This window comes from Nycticebus coucang, chromosome 10 (assembly GCF_027406575.1).
Source record: "Nycticebus coucang isolate mNycCou1 chromosome 10, mNycCou1.pri, whole genome shotgun sequence".
NCBI lineage: Eukaryota > Metazoa > Chordata > Mammalia > Primates > Lorisidae > Nycticebus > Nycticebus coucang.
The window spans coordinates 109063162-109086863 of NC_069789.1; the positions used below are offsets into that span (position 1 = coordinate 109063162).

The 23702-nt window shown below is 43.4% G+C and overlaps 1 protein-coding gene across 1 annotated transcript in view; it reads right to left on the reverse strand.

Moving 5' to 3' along the window:
* Nucleotides 1-740: 740 nt before the first annotated feature.
* Nucleotides 741-23702, reverse strand: part of NLRP13 (NLR family pyrin domain containing 13) — a 31202-nt gene continuing 8240 nt past the window's right edge. The window contains exons 5-10 of the mRNA XM_053606113.1: nucleotides 14145-14303; nucleotides 12672-12842; nucleotides 10144-10314; nucleotides 6556-6726; nucleotides 2326-2453; nucleotides 741-769 (exon numbers count right to left, since the gene is read on the reverse strand). Coding sequence (XP_053462088.1) covers nucleotides 741-769; nucleotides 2326-2453; nucleotides 6556-6726; nucleotides 10144-10314; nucleotides 12672-12842; nucleotides 14145-14303 — 829 coding nt within the window. The remainder of the gene's footprint in view (nucleotides 770-2325; nucleotides 2454-6555; nucleotides 6727-10143; nucleotides 10315-12671; nucleotides 12843-14144; nucleotides 14304-23702) is intronic.

A 23702-nucleotide genomic window follows, 5' to 3' on the forward strand; every position in this document is an offset into this window, starting at 1 on the left:
AGTCATTATAAATTTAAATAACTGAACATCCCTCTCTGGTACATTCATCTGTATGGATACCGGTAGGGGGTAGGTAGAAAACTGGAATTAAGGTTTGTGATTCTGCCCAAAGTATGTGACTCAGTAAGGGAGGCCAGAGGATCCAGAGTGTTGGCTGGACAGCAATGTGTGAGGGGCTATCCTGATCAATGCCAGCTTAGTGGATAAGCCACAAAGGGTATTAAGGACAGTAACAGTGCCACTGTCAATACTGAGAAGGATGTTGGGTTTTATTCTGAGTGTGCACTAAGAAGCTAACCTACTCCTATTCCATTGAGGCTAGAAAAAGACGTGGGACTCCCAGGTCAGAAACAAAGAGCTGAACCATCCATGGAAGAAGCATGATTAGCACGGCCTCCAAGAATTAAAAAACATTACACCAAGGAGGACAAAAAAGCGACTTAAAGCAAAACCAAGTCATATCCTTGGAATTAGACTGGGTATTAGACTAGGATTCTGGAGATGGGTGTCCCTCAGGCTGCCTCCAACAACTGGGAAAAGCATGTGGAGGAAACAGCTCATTTGTCCCCAGGAACAATAACAACTGAGCCTCACACAGGTCCTACTCCAAGATCAGCTGTGGCAAAGCGGTGGCACCCATCAGGAAGATCACCACTATCAGTTGTCTTCAAGGTCATTAAAATCCCAAGTACACTTGATTCTCAGAAAGGACTCTGTGTTTGATGCCAGTAATTCCTCTCTTACTGTACTATGCAAGTCTTTCTGAAGCCTGCAAAATGGAAAGAAGTAATGATGTCCAGAAGCAGTCAAGGAGTAAACTAAAGCACCAAAGACATAAAATGAAATAAAGACATGCCCCATATACAAACAGACTTTTGTCTGCCCTTATGTTGGCTTACCCACCCACCCCCCAGAGATGCTAGGAGGGCATGTGAAGGCACAGCACCCCTTTCCATAGAGAAATACACAGCCACAAATGCAAAAGGTGGGCAAAACCATGGCAAAGGTGACAGGACAGGCCAGGCCAAGGTACCTCAGGTCCTTGTCACTGCCCATGAACAAATACAAACAGTTCCTCTCATTTCTTAGTATTACCTGTGTTTAGCAAATTTTTGAAAGATTAATATCTGAGCATTCTCTTCTTAGAGAGGAAGTGAGAGTCCAGGTGCCCAGTTGGAAGTCCCTCTACACATGCACAATAAGAAGGGAGAAGCTTGCATTTCTAATGGTTGCCACCCCAGAACTCTTTTAAATGCACCACTTAAGTGCAAAGTCTTACATCAATACTACATGTTCAGATTTTGGCCACCCTTCCAAAGTAGGCAAAGGTTCCTTATCACCTGGGATGACTTCTACTAAAGGATAACTAATTTAACATCTTTTTCTAGGAGTAGAGATAGCTTGCCTCTCTGATCTATCCACATTGCTGAATAAGACGACATTCTGATCAGATGCACTTCTTTCAGTGCCTCAAACAGCAACACAAAACTTGATCCAGGCTCAGGCCCTTTGCACACACTCCACAGCTTCCTTAGTACACCCACCCTCCATCTCTAGTCACTTCCCAGTGTCCCCTTTTGAAATATGGGTTCCTCCTGCCGTCCTCATTGGGACTCGACATCAGTGACACCACTTCAGACTAACCTCTTGCTGTTCTGATCACTCTTATTTTTCTACATCTCAACCCACAGTTTCTTTCATATCATCAGGAGAACAGAGACTGCTTCCAAGTCTCAGATTTGTCATCTCCCCGAGAAGAACTTAAGACCCACAAGGACAAGGCCCATGTCCATTTGTTTCCCACTGTCTCCCATGCTGGGGTGCTTGGCCCAGAGTTGGTGTTGAAAGAGAATCCAGTGAGTAAAATACAGAGCAGATACAAGAATGAGAGAAATGAGAAGGCTCCCAAAATGCTCTAGAACTACACTATTCAACATGGTAATTGTTAGCTATATGTGGCTGTTTAAATTAATTAAAATTATTTTTTTAAGAGACAGGGTCTTGCTATGTTGTCCAGGCTGGTTTCAAACTCCTGGCCTCAAGCAATCCTCCTGCCTAAGCCTCCCAAAGTGCTAGGATTACAGGCATGAGCCACACAGCCAAAACCTTAAGAAAATTTAAAATCCGGGGCGGCGCCTGTAGCTCAAGGAGTAGGGCGCCGGTCCCATATGCCAGAGGTGCCGGGTTCAAACCCAGCCCCGGCCAAAAAACCACAAAAAAACAAAAAAAAGAAAGAAAGAAAGAAAATTTAAAATCCCAGTGGAAAATTCAGTGAGGATTACCCGAGTTTCTGTAGTTTGCATGTTGGTTTTCTCAAGGCCTCACACAGTGTCTTGACCCCATCAGGCTCCAAGTCATTGCCTATAAGGTTCAATTCAGCCAATTTTTTATGGCTGCTAAGAAGAGAGGAAAGATGCTGGCAGCAGGCAGCTGTCAGATTGCATTTCTCCAGCCTAGAGGTGGGTGGGAGGGAAGCATAATAGTCCTCTGAGATTGAGAAATCAGAAAAATGATATATATGATATAAGAAAAAGATGCTACTAAAACGGACTGCTTAGTAGGGGGGTACTTACCACATGCCAGATGCTTCTCTAAATATTTACATATAACTTGCTTAATCCACACACCAATCCTCTAAAAAGAAGTTTACTACTTTAAATCCTACCTGACAGAGAAGGAAGAAACAAAAGTTCAACCTGCTGGAATGTGAAAGAAAACACCTTCGTATAAAATCTCCAAAAGGACTGAAATTACACTACTACCTCTTTACAGCGATTTTCCATCTCATTTTTAAATTCAGCATTTGAACATGGGGTTAGCTAACTACTAGGAATACAAAGACGCAGGTGATGAAGTAAATGGACTAGGTCAGCTTAACACAGCAGAAATCTCTCACCTAATGTGCTCAGGGTGAGGGTGTTCAGCACACCCCCTGGGTGAAGGGCTCATCTACCACTTGAACTTTGCCTTAGAAATGAAAACAATGTAACCTGAACATGTGTACCCTCATATCAATCTGGACTTACAAACAAAACAACAGACACCAATGTATTCCTCTACAAAAGTTTTGTTATATTTGTTTCAGATGTTTTTATATATGAAAGAAATAAGATGTTTCTAGGGCGGCGCCTGTGGCTCAGTGAGTAGGGCGCCGGCCCCATATACCGAGGGTTGAGGGTTCAAACCCAGCCCCGGCCAAACTGCAACCAAAAAATAGCCGGGCGTTGTGGCGGGCGCCTGTAGTCCCAGCTGCTCGGGAGGCTGAGGCAAGAGAATCGCGTAAGCCCAGGAGTTAGAGGTTGCTGTGAGCCGTGTGATGCCACGGCACTCTACCCGAGGGCGGTACAGAGAGACTCTGTCTCTACAAAAAAAAAAAATAAAAAGAAAGAAAGAAGATGTTTCTAAAAAAGAAAACATAGCAGAAACCTCTAGGTAGGTGTAGAAAGAAATGTGACATGTGTCACACAAGTGACCTCTGATGCACACAGAGAAAAGGAATCTATTTCCTTACTCTGGGGAGGAGGCTGGGTGGGATCCAGGGAATCCTTCCAAGGTAAGGTACTATTTGATGGATAGGAAGAACATTATGCAAGGAAAACCACAAGGTATGTCCTGATGTCTAAGATACAAGGCCACTATATTACATATTGCTAATCTACTCTAGTACCTTTAATAACATTCCTTGAATCATCTATCAGGGGTGGCTTTGCCCCCACAGAGGAGGCTGGCAGTGTCTGGGGGTGGGAAAGCCTATTGCATCCAGAGGCTGGAAGCCAGGGATGCCACTCAGACCCCTACAATGCACAGGAAACCCCCATGACACAGAATGGTCCAGCTCACAATGTTAACAGTGCCAAGGTTGAGGAACCTTGGTCCAGAGAGTAAAGACGGAAGCCACTGTACACATCTCTAGGGCCCCCAGCCAAGTGTAGAGACACACACACCCCTCCTGTAAGAGCCACAGTATTGGAGGATGAGACTCAATGAGAGTGAACTGATCATTGGGAAGTGATTCATTGCTACACACTATGTGATAATGGCTGCAAATATTTCATTCATTTCTTCTTCCAGGCAGAAGCACCAGGAGGAGGGAAGACTTAAAACCAGACCAGCATCTTTTTGTAAAAGAACATAATACTGATTTACTCAGTTAAATCTGAAGGCTACTCTTTTACCTAAAGGATGAAGAAAATATTGCACAGGAAGATACTTAAGGGATCGAAAAGTGGGGGAATGAATTAGCTTCCAAGTCATACTTGGGACTGGGTCCCTGTCACTGTCCTTATGTCTTGCCTCAGTCTCTTCATTTGTGAAATGGGCATAAAGTACCTACAGCTCCTCAGAGCTCCTCCTGGAGGATAACTAGGTGACTGTCAGGAGTTTCCCTTTCCATGCACGTCAGGTACGCTCATTCACATGACAGCACAGTTGTTTTAAACTTGGTCGTACCCCATTTCCCAGACACATCACTGTTTCCAACCATGTGTCCCACACCTTTCCCCCTATCAGAGCCCACGTCTGTTGCTTTCACCAAGGACTTCCCTTCTCTTCCTTTTTTTGAGGTATTTGAGACAAGGGATCATTTTTCCAGGTTCATCTCAGATCTCAACCTCCTGTGTGAAATCTTTTGTAAACCCTGGGTGGTTTCAGAGAACAACTGAAGTGCATGGTGCATGATGCACACTGGCCCAGTCCTGTGGTTGCTGGTACCCAACACCAGCGCCCTCGAGCCCCAGAGTGACCTTTCGCTTCCAACCAGCCCTCCACATGGCCCACACAGCAGCTTCCTTATTCACGGGGACACATAAAGCCTTCCTTTTAGAAAGGAAATCAAAGTCAGAATGAGCCTTTCTCTTAGGGAGCTAGCCCTTCGCCATCTGACTTCTTTGGACTGAAGGCAAACTTCTTGGTTCAGAATCCACTGATGCCAAATTATCTTAAATCTGGCACTGGCAGGTACTGTGTATCATTAACCTACTCATGTCTTCTTTTTTTTCTTTAAAGGCTTGTGAGAGACGAAGTCCAGTTTTCCTTGATGTTTTATCCAACAATTTAATTCATGGTGTTTATATAGTAGATTTAACAATCTCTGAATAGAGGTTTGAGATGGCTGGCTAACCCAACAATGCCGGAGATTCTTTATGTGTAGATCATTACAAAAGTTTTGAGGGATACAAAAATCAAGAAATGTAAAAATATGTGTGCATGGAAACAAATGATTCCTGTCCAGTAACACCAATAAGCTGAGCAAGGTGGAATTGCACAGGTGAATCAGAAAGGATGCCGCCCACTATTTCCTGGAAGGGAAATAATGGGCCACAACACAGCCTGTCTCAAAACTTTCATAGTAACCTATAATTTGAGTAAACTCATTAAAGACCTTCTAACAAATTCTGAAACATACCCTTTCTGAAAATATTATTGAGCTACTGAATTAACAAACCCCTAGAACCAATGAGAAATGACTGTCATTTAAGCCACATTTAGCCAAAAACCTATGGCCTGAGGCCAAACTATCTTAGTCAGGTCAGCACACATCACATTATGGTTTAAAAAAAAAAAATCCGTCTCCCCCTTAGAAGTAAAGATTCACTCTGCCTCAGGGCAGAGAATATGCTGTCTCCTCCTAGCACAGTGGTTCTCAACCTTCCTAATGCTGCAAACCTTTAACACAGTTCCTCACGTTGTGGTGACCCCCAACCATAAAATTTTCTTTGCTACTTCATAACTGTAATTTTGCTACTGTTATGAATCGTAATGTAAATTATCTGATATGCAGGAAATATTTATACAACCCCTGTGAAAGGGTCATTCGACCTCAAAGGGGCCGCGACCCACAGGTTGAGAATCGCTGTCCTAGCACCTTATACCTAAAATGTGCTGATTAAAGAAAGAATATTTTTAGTTTTCCAAGAGTAGAACACTTTCTCTAAACTTGGAGCTTGTCCTCTAACAAGAGAGATTTTTTTTTTTTGTAGAGACAGAGTCTCACTTTATGGCCCTCGGTAGAGTGCCGTGGCCTCACACAGCTCACAGCAACCTCCAACTCCTGGACTTAAGCGATTCTCTTGCCTCGGCCTTCCGAGTAGCTGGGACTACAGGCGCCTGCCACAACGCCCGCCTATTTTTTGTTATTGTTGCAGTTTGGCCGGGGCTGGGCCTGAACCCGCCACCCTCGGTATATGGGGCCGGTGCCCCACCGACTGAGCCATCGCTCAGGCGCCGCCCAACAAGAGAGATTTTAAAAAGAAGAATGTCATTTCTTGCCATTTCTCACCATTTTTTTGGAGACAAGGTCTCACTCCATCGCCCAGGCTGCAGGGCAATGGCCATTCACAGGTGTGGTCACTGCTCACTGCTCACTGCAGCCTCACACTCCTGGGCTCAAGTGATCTTCCTGCCTCAGCACCCCACCACCCTGGGGACTAGGACTAAGGGCGCGCACCACCATACCACTGCTCACCTTCCAAACTCCACCCAGGTAACCCTCACATTTATCCTCCTCCCACCCCAGGAGTAAAGAGACTTTCTGAAAGGAGAACGGCGTCAACTCACCCCAGAGTGTTCAGTGAACAACTGGAAGCTTTCAGAGCCTCACACAGTAGCTTTGCTCCATTATCCCCAAGGTCATTTCTCCCAATATCCAAAATGTGCATGTTATGATTATGCTTGAGTGCATCCGACAGCTCTTGACAGCCTTCTGTCGTGAAAGAACAGCCTGATAAACTGCAATATAAAAACATATGGAAGGGGGGAAAATGATCTTTGAATCCTCAAGCTTTGCTTTATGTACTCTGCTTCTCACATTCGAGGAAAGGAGAGAAACCAAAGTCAGACTTCTCATCCCAAACCCTGGGAGCTGTCCAGAGCCAGGACACCCTGAGGTGCTCTGTTCCCCTGTGATAGAAGGGAAGCAGAGGCACAGCCCCCTCCTTCCCATGCTGTGCCTCTGCAGGTTTGGGGGTGCCAAGGGCTTCTCTGTGGTGTTCCCCTCCTGAGTTCTCAGAATCCACTTGATCATCACAGCTTATGTTTTTCAGCCTTTGAGCTCAATAGTTTGGCTAAGAAACACATGGGAAATCTCATCTTAGGGCAGGTCTAAATGTCTAAGAATGAACTAGAATACCAAAATAAGTTCAAAATGATGAATCACAGTGAAGATTTGGAACAAGTGGGAAGGGTCAAGGAAGAGGCAGGAAAAAGAGGAGAACAGTAGGAGAGAGACACCCAGGAAGGCTGAGATCCTAAGGTGGAGAAGGCACATAGGAGACAGAAATCTTACAGCCATAGAGGAAAAGTTTGACAACATGAGAAATATCTGTACAGTTAAAACCATCGAAGGCCAACTCTAAGAGAACTGTCCATATGATAAATAGAGCATGCAAATCATACCTCCCCCCCCCCCAAAAAAAGCCACCAGAGAGGATAAAATGAAATCAGAGGAAATACCGCCTAAGCAGGGACCAAAAGTAAACTTTTTTTTTTCTTGAGACAGAGTCTTACTATGTCACCCTCAGCAGAGTGCCATTGCATCACAGCTCACAGCAACCTCAAACTCTTGGGCTCAAGTAATTCTCTTGCCTCAGCCTCCCAAGTAGCTGGGACCACAGGCACCCGCCACAATGCCCAGCTATTTTTTTGGTTGCAGTTGTCATTGTTGTTTGGCAGGCCCAGGCTGGACTCGAACCCGCCAGCTCTAGTGCATGTGGCTGGCACGGAGCCCAAAAGAAAACTTTTAAAATAATAGTTAATATCGGGTGGCGCCTGTGGCTCAAGGAGTAGGGCACCAGCCCCATATACCAGAGGTGGTGGGTTCAAACCCAGCCCTGGCCAAAAAAAAAACAAAAACAAACTGTTAATAGTTTGTGTTAAAAAAAAAAAAAAAACTTATAAAAAAAAATAGTTAATATCATCAGGGACATAATATAATAATGTATCCATGAAACAAAAATGGCATGCTGTAAAAAGGAAATAGAAAGCAACAACAAAAAAGCTCTTGGAAATTAAAGTATGACACGAAAAATTTTAAATTTAATTGAGTTCAACATGAAAGTTTAGAGACATCTCATCAGCCACTCTGGGTAAGTTCAAGGAGAGGAGTCTCGAGCCACCTCCACCTGGATCACCCCTCCCAGAAACAACATTCAAAAGACACAGAGAGACCACATGGGACTCCAAGATCAAAGATAGGAAGTGTGGGAAGCCTCCACGGAAAACAGATGCAAGGGAGCGCTAAAGACCCAGGTAGAGCCTACACATGGAATCCCAGGGAGGATAAGTCTGCTGGAGACTCTCTTCCTCCCACAGGACTCCTGGGTGCAAAGAAGCTGGCTCCTTGCCAGAGGGCCAGAGAGAGTATTCTGCCTGTGGGGGATGGAGAACTGAGCCTGGGTACTCCAGGAAGTGGTACGGAACAGGTTTGGACATGGAGCTGACTAAACAGTAACTCCGGCTACCAGGCACCCCCCCCCCACCTTATTAAGAGCCACAGGAGAGGAGTAGAAATCACTGAAGCCCTGAGCCAGTGGATACCCACAGAGCTGGTTTGGAGCAGCTTTCTGGAGTCCCAGCACAAACCTAGCTTTGACTCTACCTGTTAGGTTTGGACAGCCATACCTGGGCTGACTCCTACAGAGATGGAAACAAACTTAGAGGGCCCACATCCCACACAGGCCCCCTTGTGAATACCAGATGCTGTTTGGATGGCTGAGGCACATCCCCTAGAAAGGCTGGCATATCCTTCAGGACTGAAGTTCCCCTATCCCTCTGGAGATTCAACCTTTTTTTTTTTTTTGTACAGACAGAGTCTCACTTTATTGCCCTTGGTAGAATGCCATGGCGTCACAGCTCACAGCAACCTCCAGCTCCTGGGCTCAGGCAATTCTCTTGTCTCAGCCTCCTGAGTAGCTGGGACTACAGGCGCCCGCCACAACACCCAGCTATTTTTTTGATGCAGTTTGGCCATAGCTGGGCTCAAACCCTCCACCCTCGGTGTATGGGGCTGGGGCCCTACTCACTGAGCCACAGGCACCGCCCTAGAGATTTAACTCTTGAGTAGCTCTCGTGCCCAGAATAAAATTTTTCAAAATCAAGAAAACAAAACCAGGTATCCATGGCAACCAGCTAGCAACTTCTTGCCCCCACCACATCCACAAGGGTATGTACTTTGTTTGTTTTTCCTACTCCAGGATCACCATCTAAAGTTCTTACCAAAATAAAACCTTTTTACTTTTTCTTTTTTCTATTCCTAATGCTGGACCACCACCTGGTATTCATATAATATATATTTTTTAATATTAATTTTTTTCTCTTTTACCTTTTCTTTTTTTGTCATTTTTTCACTTCTTTCTCTCATAATTCCTCTAAACAATCAAGATCATAGTAATTACAATGAAAACTTCTAGGCCAGACACAGTGGTTCACACCTGTTATCTCAGCACTCTGAGAGGCCAAGCCAGTGGATTGCTTGAGCTCGAGAATTTGACACCAGCCTGAATAAGAGCAAGACACTATTTTTACCAAAAACCACCTAGGTGCTGTGATGGGTGCCTGCAGTCCCAGCTCCTCAGGAGGCTGAGGCAGAAGGATTGTTTGAGTCCAGGAGTTTGAGATTGTTGATAAGGCCACAGCACTCTACACAGGGCAACAGAGACTACATCTCAAAAGAAACAAAAAGAAAAGTTTTTTATTTTCTTATTCCCTTTCATTATATCTTTCAGAGCACCAAAGAGGATCCTATTAATCTCAGATATGTAAAGATATACAGATATTTTTATTTTCTTTTTTAATTTAATTTTTTTCCTTTTTGAGGTAGGGGCAGAGCTTCATTGTGAGGCTGGGCTGGAGTGCTGTGGCACTAAACTGGCTCACAGAAGCCTCGAATACCTTGGCAGGGGAGCTGGTCTTTAGTGTCCCTCAACGTACACATTGTAGTTGGTCTCTAGCGGTCATCCTATTTTCTTCCCACAGGCACCATCCCACATACACACCTACCTCCAACAAAACCAAAAGTCCCTCCATGACAAAGGTCACGTCCACAGCCAGGGCTCACTCTCTGAAACCCTGCCAAGACTTTGGCATTTGTAGGAACATTCCTGCTGCTCTCCACCCATTCACAAAGCAAGAGGGGCCAATAGAACTTACTTCAAACACCGCAGACTACAGTCAGGATAACTCAAGGCCTCACTCAGAAATTTCACTCCCTCATCTCCCAGTTGGTTCCTGCTCAGGTTCAAGTGTGTCAGACTCTTGTTCTTAAGGAGAGCATCAGACAAGTACCTGCAACTGGGAGCTCCAAGCTGGCAAAGCCAAAGCCTGTGGGGTGACAGCCACAGAGACAGATACTCAGGGAAGCAGCCCAGACTGAGTGAGGCACCTGGGACTAGAGCCCCGAGACCCCCCTCAAGTCCACCAGTAGGACAGCTCCTGGACTAGTTAGACACTGTGGACCCCAATGCAGACTATGCTGAGTATCTCTGCTTATCTTACCCCCAACCTCATCTCAGTCCAGATTTTTACAGTGAGGATGCTAAGAATGTGCTTCTTGTTCATGGGTTAAGAAAAAAATAAAGGAAAGAATTTGCAATAGCTCCCGGGCAGCAGGGGAGAAAGCCTAGCCTCCAGAGCCTGGCAGATTTGGGTTCATATGCCGCTCACCCATCACTATATGTGACCTTTTCAGCAGGTTATTTTATTCTTTTCAGACCTTATTGTCTCCATTCCAAAGTGGAGATTATAATAGTTTGTCACAGAATTGTCAACAATCCAGTGAGTAAAATGTGTGCCTGAGACAATACTTGGCAAAAAGTATAAATTGCAAGTTACAAGAGGTACATTACATAATATAAAGAGATTATGTATGTTAGATATATAAATATTGTATAAAAGATACATAGTATATTTGTTGTGTTAACATTGTATAATAAATTTTATTAAAATGTATGTAATACGGATTTTATATTACATTATGTTATGATTTTACATGTATATACATATAATTACAATTGTGATGATTGTACTTGTGTGACAACTTTACACATTGTGGCATAGTTCATATATGTATTAGCTACCTATTTATACTCCAGCTCTTTGAGACTCAGTGCTAGACAAGCACTAACCCTTCACTCCATAGCCAGTTCAAAGTTCCTTACCATAATCACCTCCTTGGTTATACCTCAAGACCCTTGGCCCTTTCTGTTCTTTTATACTCATCTGGTAAATATCCAATCCCAGGAAAAACCTAATGCACCATCTCTTCCTCACCTGCACTGGAGCAGCATAATGTAATAAGAGAAGAGAGTAAAAATTTTCCCTTTGCTTCCATCACCTACATGGTCTCTCACTCATACCCTGAAATCCCCTGGGTCCTACATACAATGGCTTAGGTAACATCTCCACATGGCTGTTTGATATGTACTTCAAGCTCCCATGTCCCAGTCTGAGCCCCTTCCAGCCAGACCCAGCTCTGCCCCATATATCTCCCTGTTAAGGAAAGGCCCCACCACTTTCCCCAGCCTATCACCTGGGAGGCACCTCCATCTAAACCACCCCTAATCTGTCAGCAAACCTGACTGTCTCTAGATTCAAATAAATCCTGAAACCCTGCAAAGCACTCTGGGCAACTCTCTTACGTCCCGAATACAGAAACAGCCACACCACCCCCTCTCCTGGTCTATAGGAACAACTTCATCACCCCCTCTCCTGGTCTAGAAGAACAACCTCATCACCCCCTCTCCTGGTCTAGAGGAACAACCTCATCACCCCCTTTCCTGGTCTATAGGAACAACCTCACCACCCCCTTTCCTGGTCTATAGGAACAACCTTATCATCCCCTCTCCTGGTCTACAGGAAGGGCCACTTCGCTTCACTTCACTTTGCTTCTTGTCATATCTTTGCCCCTTTTATAATCCATCCTTCAACAGCAGCTTTGAGTGGCATTTCAAGGCGAGTCAGATCAAGTCAATGTCAGGTTCCCAATCCATGAATGACTCCCCATGTCACCCCAAACTGCACCCAGATTCCTGCACAGCCAGCACACTCGAGGCACCTCGTCTCCTAACATCATCATCTCTCCTTAGTCCAAACACTCCGGGCTTCTCAGTGTTCAGCTAATTCCCCAAGCTCTTTCCACACTTGGGGTCTTTAACTCTGCTCTTCTCTCTGTGTGTGGCTCTGTCCTTCCTTCTGTCTCTGCTTACGTGTCACCTCTTCAGACAGGTTGGTGAGAGAGTGAAGGCCTCCCTAGGAAACCTACTCCATCACTCTCTGTTCATTCTACTCTGTTTTCCTTCATATCTAAAGTATTGTTATATTTTTATATCTCACTCATAGAATGATATCCTCCATATGGGCAGCAAGTGTGTCTGTCTCATCTACCACCCCAACCTTAGTGCCTACTTGTGTGTCTGTTGATAGAAGCTCAGATATGGATCAACTAAGACAATCATGTTTTCCTGGGATCCTAGTTAAAATTAAGTTCCTAGCCATAACCCCCAGAGTTTGATTCAATAAATCTGGGTGCTACTTGATCTATTTTTAGAACAATTGTAACATATAGTTATTACTCAATGAATGTTACTTTTTGATGATTTAAATGGATCCCAAATGGATCCTGGATGCCTAACCCCCATAGAGAGACACTTCTAGTAACAGAGCTGGGGGAGGAGACTTACTCCAATCTCTTTAAGGTGCAGTTTGGTTGGGTCAGGGCATCACACAGCAGCTCTGCCCCCTCATCTTGAAGCTCATTAAGTCCCAGACACAACCGAGTCATGTTTTGGACATTGACAAATAATGAGGCCAGGTAGGGACAGCTGGTTGCCGACAGGTTGCATCTCTCCAGGCTGTGGAAGGTGCAGATGCAAGGTGAGCCTCAGCTATGCCCATTTTCCCTTCTCTTTCTCAAACACTCACCCCCTGGGTCATACCCCTGGGATATAAACATCATAGAAAGATTAAATTGGATAAAGACAAAGCTTAAAGAAGGAGAAAAAGGCAGGTGTCTCAGCCTCAGCCCTGTTGACATTTGGGCCCAACCATTCTTGTTTGTGGGGTGGGGAGAGCATGGACTGTAGGATATTGTTCGGCGAGATGTTGGTGGCACTCCACCCTCAACTGTGATAACCAAATGTGTGTGCAGACAGTGCCACATGTCCTCCAGGAGATAAAATCATTCCTAGTTGAAAATTACTGGATTTGGGGCGGCGCCTGTGGCTCAGTGAGTAGGGCGCCGGCCCCATATGCCGAGGGTGGTGGGTTCAAGCCCAGCCCTGGCCAAACTGCAACAAAAGAAAAAAAAAAAGAAAGAAAGAAAGTTATTGGATTTGGGGGTTGACAGAGAAGTGTAAGAAGGTTGTGCTAAAGGAGGCTGTCAGGTGAGATGCCCACAATCAAAGTGAGGGCAAAGCTGCTGAGATTGAGACCTAAGAAGAAAGATGGGATGAAAGAACAGTGCTGTGTCAATGTGATGCATAAATACAGTAAGGAGATCCCAAAAGCATTCCCCACTGCCACCCTCTATGCCACCCAAACTTGCAACGATACTCTGAGAAGGCAGCAAGACTTACGACAGTTCTTCCAGGGGACATTTTTGTATCCTAGAGGGCTCATTCACGTCTTTCATGTCAGAGAAATCATTGTCCCCCAGGCTAAGGAACTTCAGACTGGATTTCTCATCAAGTTCCATGAAGAGATCACAACAGGTCACGGAGACAAAACCACATGATTCCAACCTATCAAGGAGGCCCCAAGATCAATAGTTACTCTGAGGATGAGTAATCTCCATTTGGAAGAAGCCCCCTTGCTCCTTGATCAAAGTTGTTTCTCCCTCCTTCTCACCCTCCTCCAGAGGTAGGATGGTCTCCACCACACTCGTGCCATGGTCCACAGCGGCAGCACTACCGGAAAGTCTGTTACAAATGCTAATTCTCAGGTCCCTGGGGGTGGTTCCTGGACTCTGTTTTATAACACCCCCTAGGTGATGCTGATATAAGTAAAAATTTGAGAACTGATGCTCTGCACCTGTGAACCATTTCCCTTTGCTAATCTGTACTTTTTCCCTATTACATCAAGCCCTGTGAGTCCTCCCAAAGGATCATTGAGCCTATGGGTGGTTTCAGGACACATGGGAAAAACCAGAGTCATACCACAGACACTTGATGTTGCAGGCTGAGTATCTCACGGCTTTGAAGATCCAGCCAACATCCAGCCTATTAGAGCTCAGGTTCAGATGGGTCAGCTTCTTGTTACCACGAAGGACAAGATCAAGCTTTGGCAGAACAGACACGGGGGTTATTGACTTGCACCTGAGGAAAAGAAGTGATAGAAAAGCTAAATTTGGGGAGAAGACCCATTTCCGAGATCTCATATGCTTCCTTGGCCCACTTTCCACAATACACACTGTATCCAAGGTGGCACTGGATACATGAGGAACTCAAAGCAAGGATTTTTGAGTTGTGGTACTGAACTTTGAGAAGGAAAACTAAAATATACTCCCCAGGAATTCTGGGAAGATGGGTGACTGGTAGCAACCCTCAGCAGAGGCTCCTGACCAGAGGGAGAAAAACGGGACAGAATTGGACTCTAGGAAGCCAAAGGTAGGGAGCTGAGCCAGGAAAGAAGTTTGGCAAGCTGTAACTCCAAGGAAGACCATTCAAGAAAACAAATTACAGGTACAAAGCCTACCAACTAAAAGGACGGGAGATCTCTCCCCCAAGCAGGAGGCCCACCGCAGGCTATCTGCAAGCAAGCAGGGAACAAAAGACCTCTCATTGTACCTCACTGGAGAGAGCTGCTAATCACCAGCTCTTTTTCTCCAGGGAGTTCCCACTTATGAAGGAGGGAAGATGTCAGGTGAGAACCTAGACACCACCCACCAGGCATAAAATTGAACAGATATTTTCCCCCACAAGTCCAAACTCCCAGTCCACCCTTCCCCCTTCACATGGCAGTCTGAAGTTCTGCCCCCTACAGAGCACAGTGTTTGGCCTTTTCCTGAGAGATCTGGGCATAGTGTAGACCACCAACCATCAGGACGGAATCTGTGACTAACAGGGAAGAAAGAGGGTGTGGGAAAAAAGGGACACTTGGCAGGAGGAGGAGCAATCCCTGGTTATGACTATGCCCAGCCAGTGGTGGTGTTGACCCTCAGTTTGGGCTGTCTGGCAGGACAGAGTGGAGAACTCCCAGCTCTGATGGCACCCACAGCAGGAGAGTGGTTGCCCCATTGACTGAGTTCAGCAGGCAAGGCTGGTCCCCAACTCCTGCTGGGCCTGTAAGCAGAGGCTAGCCAGGCATGGACTGAGACCTGAGGACAAGGGTGTGTCCCCTGACTCCAACAGAACCCTCGAGCAAAGGCATGGGTATGAGCCAAGATCTGAGTGCAGGTGCATAGTCCTGTCTCCAGTGGAGCTGGTAAGCAGAGGATTACCAGGTGAGGACTGAGACCTGCGGGCAGGGTGTGGTGGCCTGACTCCAACAGAGCCTGTGAACAGAGGCTTGCCAGGGAGTGGACTGAGCCTGGCAGGTGGGTCCCCTGATTCCAACTGGTTTGGCAAGCAGAGGCTTGGGGGGTGTGGACTGAGACCCATGGGTGAGGCCATGGCCCCTGGTTCAACTGGGCATATAAGCAGAGAAGTGGACAAAAATGTGAACTGAGTCTGGAGGGTGGGGGCATGGATCCCTGGCTCCAATTATGATTTTGGAGACCTTTGAATCCCTCTCTGTGAGCAGGGTTTGCAATGCCTGCAACAATTTAATTGGAACTTGCATCTGGGGCTGTCCACTCAGGGACACTCCAAGGTTGACCTTCGAAGTTCTATAGCAGAAAAGAACTGACAGGTGGAGGTTAGGTGCCACAGCTGTTTTAATCTCTTCACAGCCAAGATTTAAACCTAATACTATGGCTTCTGAGGATAGGGTAGAGGTTGGCTGATATCAAAACAGAGCTATCTTGTGCTATCTCACCAAGGAGGTCCTCAGAGTCTCCAGCCAAAATGACAAAGGAGATAAAACTGAAGATGCCATGCATAGACAAATGGCTGCAATGTCAAAAATCAAATACAGAATATGGATGGCAAATAAGATAAATAGAATGGAAGAAAAGATAGAAATTGAATGCCAAAGAGTAGTTCTAAAATTGTCTCAAGAAATTAATGAATGCAAAGACAAAGTCACCAAAGATATGGACATAATGAGAAAAGAGATAGCAGAGCTCAAGGAAACAAAAAAGGTAGTTGTGGCTCAATGAGTAGGGTGTTGGCCCCATATGCCAAAGGTGGTGGGTTCAAACCCAACCCCGGCAAAAAACTGCAACCAAAAAAAAAATGAATAAATAAAAATAAAAACTGTTAAATCCAAAAAAGGTAGTTGAGGAGCTCCAAAATTCAGTAGAATCCCTCAGTAATAGAGCTGACCAGGCAGAAAAAAAGATCTCTGAAACTGAAGACAAAGCTTTTGAACATTCCCAAATGCTCAAAGAGACAGACAAATGGAGAGCAAAAACTGATCATTCCCTAAGAGAGTTGTGGGAACACTCCAAAAGATCAAACATTCGTCTTTATAATAATTCCCAAAGAAGATGGTCCTAAAGGTACAGATGCTCTACTCCAAGAGATTTTGGAAGAGAATTTCCCAAGAATTGCAGGAGATACAGAACTTCAGATAGTAGACAGTGTCAGAACCCCAGCAAGACTCAGTCCAAATAAAGCATCTCCTAGACATATTGCAATTAACTTTGCCAAGGTTAAGATGAAGGAGAAAATTCTGTAAGCAGCCAGACGTAAGAAAAGCATCACCTACAAAGGGAGAAATATCAGAATGACTGCAGATCTCTCAGCTGAAATGTTTCAAGCCAGAAGAGAATGGTCATTGACCTTTAATCTCCTAAAACAAAACTTCCAGCCCAGGATCCTATATCCAGCTAAACTGAGTTTCATTTGTGATGGAGAAATCAAATACTTTAATGACACAGACTTGTTGAAGAAATTTGCCATAATTAAACCAGCTCTCCAGGATATTCTCAGACCCATCCTCCACAATGACCAGTGCAATGCTCTACCTCCGAAGTAAACTCACCCAGAAATTTTTGAACAAAATCCAACTTCCACAGTGGTGAAGGGATTAAAATGTCCACTGGACATCTGAAAATCATGACACCCAAAATACAACCAGGCTTATCCATTATCTCAATTAATGTGAATGGTTTAAATTGTCCTCTAAAGAGGCACAGGCTGGCTAACTGGATACATAAACTCAGACTGGATATCTGCTGTATACAAGAATCTCATCTTACCTTAAAGGATAAAAGTAGACTCAGGGTGAAGGGATGGACTTCTATAATACAGGCAAATGGAAACCAGAAAAAAGCAGGGTTGCAATTTTAGTTGCAGATACAATTGGCTTTAAACTAACAAAGATGAAGAAAGATAAGGATGGTCACTACATATTTATTAAGGGAAACACCCAGCATGAACAGATTTTGATAATTAACATTTATGCGCTCTACCAGAATGCTCCTCAATTTATAAAGCAAACCCTAATGGATATGAACAACTTGATATCTTCCTGCACTATAATAGTTGGAGATTTTAACACACCTTTAACAGTTTTGGAAAGATCCTCCAAGAAGAAACTAAACAAAGAAATATTAGACTTAAACCTGACCCTAGAACAAATGGATATTACAGGACCCTACAGAAAATTTTATCCTAATAAAACAGAATCAGCCCACCTGGGGGTGGGGGAGAATAGATCATATCTTAGGACACAAGTCTAACCTCAGCAAATGTAAAAATATAGAAATTATTCCTTGTATCTTCTCAGACCACCATAGAATAAAAGTTGAACTCAACAGCAACAGGAATCTTCATACTCAAACAAAGTCATGGAAACTAAATAATCTTAGGCTGAATGATAGCTGGGTCAAAGATGAGATTAAGAAGGTAATCACCAAATTTTTGGAACAAAATGATAATGAAGACACAAATTATCAAAACCTGTAGGATACTGCAAAGGCAGTCCTAAGAGGAAAATTTATAGCATTGGAAATCCTTCATCAAAAAAAAAACAGAAAGAGAGGAAGCCAACAACTTAATGGATCATCTCAAGCAACTGGAAAAGGAAGAACATTTCAACCCCAAACCCAGCAGAAGAAAAGAAATAACCAAAATTAGGGCAGAATTAAATGAAATTGAAAACAAAAGAATCATTCAGAAGATCAATGAAACAAAAAGTTGGTTTTTTGAAAAGATTAATAAAATAGATAAACCTTTGGCTAAACTAACCAGAAACGGAAAAGTAAAATCTCTAATATCATCTATCAGAAACGATAAAGGAGAAATAACAACAGACATCTCAGAAATTGAAAAAAATCCTCAATGATTACTACAAAAATCTCTATTCTCAGAAATATGAAAATCTGAAGGAAATGGACCAATACCTGGAAGCTCGCCACCTTTCTAGACTCAACCAGAAAGAATTAGAAATCTTGAATAGACCTGTATCAATCACTGAAATAGCATCAACAATACAAAATCTCCCAAAAAAGAAAAGTCCAGGACCAGATGGCTTCATATGCAAATTCTATCAAACCTTTCAAGAGGAACTAAATAGTACCTATATTATATAACCTTTTCCAAAGCATAGAAAAAGAAGGAATACTTCCCAACACATTCTATGAAGCAAATATCACCCTGATCCCCAAACCAGGAAAGGATCCAACAAAGAAAGAAAATTATAGACCAATATCATTAATGAATATTGATGCAAAAATATTCAATAAGATCTTAGCAAACAGAATTCAACAACACATGAAAGCTATAACCCAGTTACAACCTAAGAATAGGGGGAAGAGGGGCAGGGAGGGGAGGGAGGGGGAGGTGGGCAGAGGGAGGGGGATTAGTGGGATTACACCTGTGTTGCATCTTACAAGGGTATATGTGAAACTTAGTAAATGTGGAATGTAAATGTCTTAGCACAATAACTAAGAAAATGCCAGGAAGGCTATGTTAACCAGTGTGATGAAAAAGTGTCAAACGGTCTATTAAACTAGTGTATGGTGCCCCATGATCACATTAATGTACACAGCTATGATTTAATTAAAAAAAAGAAAGAAAAGAATTATACACCATGATCAAGTTGGTTTTAGTCCACGATTACAGGGTTGGTTCAACATACGCAAATCTATAAAAATAACACATCACATCAATAAGATAAAAATGTCTTAGTACAATAACTAAGAAAATGCCAGGAAGGCTATGTTAACCAGTGTGATGAAAATGTGTCAAACAGTCTATGAAACTAGTGTATGGTGCCCCATGATCACATTAATGTACACAGCTGTGATTTAACAAAAATATATATATAAATAAAAAATAAATAAATAAATAAAATAAAAACCATATAGTTCTCTCAATTGATGTAGAAAAGCCTTTGATAATATCCAGCATCCTTTCATGATCAGAACACTTAAGAAAATAGGCATAGAAAAGACATTTCTTAAAGTGATAGAGGCCATCTACAGCAAATCCACAGCCAATATCATATTGAATGGTGTAAAATTGAAAACATTTCCACTCAGATCAGGAAAGAGGCAAGGATGCCCACTGTCTCCACAGCTATTCAACATAGTAATGGAAGTCTTAGCCATCACAATCAGGCAAGAGAAGGCAATCTCTTACCTATAGGGTCAGAGGAGATCAAACTCTCACTCTTCGCTAATGATATGATCCTATACTTGGAAAATCCCAGGGACTCAACTTCAAAACTCTTAGAAGTGATCAAGGAATACAGCAGCATCTCAGGATACAAAAGCAATACAATACTTTCAAGCCAGTAGTTTTTATATATACCAACAATAGTCAAGCTGAAAAAACAGCAAGGACTCTATTCCTTTTACAATAGTGCCAAAGAAGATAAAATATCTGGAAATTTACCTAACAAAGGACATGAAAAATAATGAAACTCTGAGAAAAGAAATAGCCGAAGATGTTAACAAATGGAAAAACATACCATGCTCATGGCTGGGAGGAATCAACATTGTTAAAATGTCCATACTACCCAAAGCAATCTACAGATTTAATGCAATCCCTATTAAAGCATCATTGTCATACTTTAAAGAACTTGAAAAATGGGCGGCGCCTGTGGCTCAGTCGGTAGGGCGCCGGCCCCATATACCGAGGGTGGCGGGTTCAAACCCAGCCCCGGCCGAGCTGCAACCAAAAAATAGCCGGGCGTTGTGGCGGGCGCCTGTGGTCCCAGCTGCTCAGGAGGCTGAGGCAAGAGAATCGCTTAAGCCCAGGAGTTGGAGGTTGCTGTGAGCTGTGTGAGGCCACGGCACTCTACCGAGGGCCATAAAGTGAGACTCTGTCTCTACAAAAAAAAAAAAAAAGAACTTGAAAAAAATAGTACTTTGTTTTATATGGAATCAGAAAAAACCTCGAATAGCAAATACATTACTCAGAAATAAGAACAAATCAGGAGGTATCACATTAATAGACTTCAGGCTATACTATAAATCTATAGTGATCAAAACAGCATGGTACTGGCACAAGCACTGACATGTAGATTTATGGAACAGAATAGAGAACCAAGAGATGAACCCAGGTGACTTACTGTCATTTGATTTTCAACAAGCCTATCAAAAATATTCACTGGGGGAAGTCTCCCTATTTAACAAATGGTGCTGGGTGAACTGGCTGGTGACCTGTAGAAGACTGAAACTGGACCCCCTCTTTTTACCATTAACAAAAATTGATTCTCACTGGATAAAAGATTTAAACTTAAGACATGAAACTATAAAAATATTAGAAGAGAATACAGGGAAAACACTTGAAGAAATAAGCCTGGAAGAATATTTTATGAGGAAGATTCCCCTGGCAATTGAACCAACACCAAAAATACATTACTGGGATCTGATCAAACTAAAAGGCTGTTGCACAGCCAAGAGCACCATAAGTAAAGCAAACAGACAACCTTCAGAATGGGAGAAGATTTTTGCAGGTTATGCTTCCAACAAAGGTCTGATAACTAGAATCTACAGAAAACTCAAACTAATCAATAAGAAAAGAACAAATAACCCCATTTCTATGTGGGCAAGAGACTTGAACAGAAACTTCTCTGATGAAGATAGGGCTAATATGACCTTTTAGGAAAGAAGTTTGGAGAACACTCAAAGAACTACAAGTAGACCTACCGTTTGATCCTGCAATTCCTCTACTAGGTATATACCCAGATGACCAAAAATTATTTTACAACAAAGACATTTGCACCAGAATGTTTATTGCAACCCAATTCATAATTTCCAAAATGTAGAAACATCCCAAGTGCTCATTGACCCAAGAATGGATTAACAAATTGTGGTATATGTACACCATGGAATACTATGCAGCAATAAAAAAGATGGAGACTTCACATCTTTTATGTTTACCTGGATGGAGCTAGAAGATATTTTTCTTAGTAAAGTATCTCAAGAATGAAAAAAAAGTATCCAATGGACTCAATGCTACCATGAAATCAATATATAATCACTTACACATTCATATGAATGGCCAACATAACCATAGTCCAGAAAGTAGAAGGGAAGAGGAGGGGGTGGGAGATAGGAGGAGGAATGGTATTTGGGGGGACCCCACCTAATGTGCATGATGCAATGATACATTTTAAAACTATTAAGAAATGAGTATAATTGTGATGGATGTGTTACCTAGTTCAATGTAAGCATTTCACATTGTATATCAAAGCAGTACACTGAACCCCATAAATGTGTCAATGTACAAAGTTATGATTTAATATAAAATAAAATATACTCTCCAAATAGTCGCTAAATTCAGTTGGATGTATGAAGTCAGGAACCTCCCCACCACCACTCCCTTTCCTCTCCCAGAAACCTGCCAGTAAGAGCCCCTAGGGATGCTAACTATTCAACCCTTTGTAGGTCTTCACTCAAACATCTTTTTAGCGAGGCCCTTCTTTCTGCCTCTCCTATCTCAAAACTGCAAACTGGGGGCGGCGCCTGTGGCTCAGTGAGTAAGGCGCCGGCCCCATACGCCAAGGGTAGCGGGTTCAAACCCAACCCCGGCCAAACTGCAACAACAACAAAAAAAATAGCCGGGTGTTGTGGTGGGTGCCTGTAGTCCCAGCTGCTTGGGAGGCTGAGGCAAAAGAATCATGTAAGCCCAAGAGTTAGAGGTTGCTGTGAGCCGTGTGACGCCACGGCACTCTACCCGAGGGCGGTACAGTGAGACTCTGTCTCTACAAAAAAACAAACAAAAAAAAAAAAAAACTGCAAACTGCCCTCCTCACACAAAGTGGGCTTAAGATTTCAACCTACTTTGCCTAAGTAGCAGCTTCATAAATCCAAGTCCTAGATTTATTTCATTCTCCTTAGCACCTAAGGTCACCTTCAGGGCAAATCCTCTGAGCCCATGAGCTGATTTTCTTCCTCTCTGGTATAAGGCGACCATCCATCTCATACACTATTCTGATCATTTCCTTTGTTTTCTTGTTTGTTCGTTTGTTTGTTTGTTTTAATCTCATGGAGGGATATTTTTTACTTTTTTTATTTTTTTTATTAAATCATAGCTGTGTACATTAACGCGATCATGGAAGAAAAAGTATCCAATATATTCAGCCCTACTATGAAACTAATTTATGACTTTCACATGAAAGCTATAACCCAGTTATAACCTAAGAATAGGGGGAAGGGGGAGAGGGAGGGGAGGGAGGGGAGGGAGGAGGAAGGGGGGCGGAGGGAGGGTGATTGGTGGGACTACACCTGCGGTGCATTTTACAAGGGTATATGATCATTTCTTTGTTTTCCCAACACCCAGACATATCCAAGATAGCAGGCGTTATCCTGCTCAGCTCACTGCCAGAACCTTGGTGCCAAGAAAAATACCTGACACAGGATATGCCTGGTAAGTACTCACTGCACAGACGAATGTTCCAAGGAAATCTACCTCCTTTTCCTGGGAGCATAAAACACTTCTCACAGATTACCCATGTCCTTTGCCCCATCATGTCCTACATGTTTTCTATTCCTTCAGATCTAGCTCAAAACAGCAGCCTCACTCAGAAGTCTTTGGGAAAAATCCCTCCAGTCTACACATATTTCTAGTGCAAGATCACCATGATAGAGTGTCTTTTTTTTTTTTTCAAGACAGTGTCTCCCCATGTTTCCCTGAGTAGAGTGCCATGGCATCACAGCTCACAGCAACCTCAAACTCTTGTGCTTAAGTGATCCTCCTGCCTCAGCCTCCTGAGTAGCTGGTACTACAGGCGCCCATCACAACACTCGGATATTGTTTTAGAGATGGGGTCCCGCTCTTGCTCAGGCTGGTCTCAAACTCCTGAGTTCTAGAAATCCTCATGCCTCATCATCCCAAAGTGCTGAGATTACAGGCGTGAGCCACTGCATCTGACCAGAACTTTACATTTGATTTCTCACTTAAGGTTCACACCAGGTGGTGTGGTACTATTATTTTCTTTTATTCTTTCTTTTTTGTTTGTTTGTTTTTGTAGTTTTGGGCTGGGGTGGGCCTGAACCTGCCACCTGCAGCATATGGGGCCAGCGCCCTACTCCTGTCAGGCACAGGCGCCGCCCTTCTTTTTTTCTTTTTGAAACAGTCTCACTCTGTACCCTAGGTAGTATGCCATGACATCATAGCTCACAGCAACCTCAAACTCTTGGGCTTGAGTGATTCTCT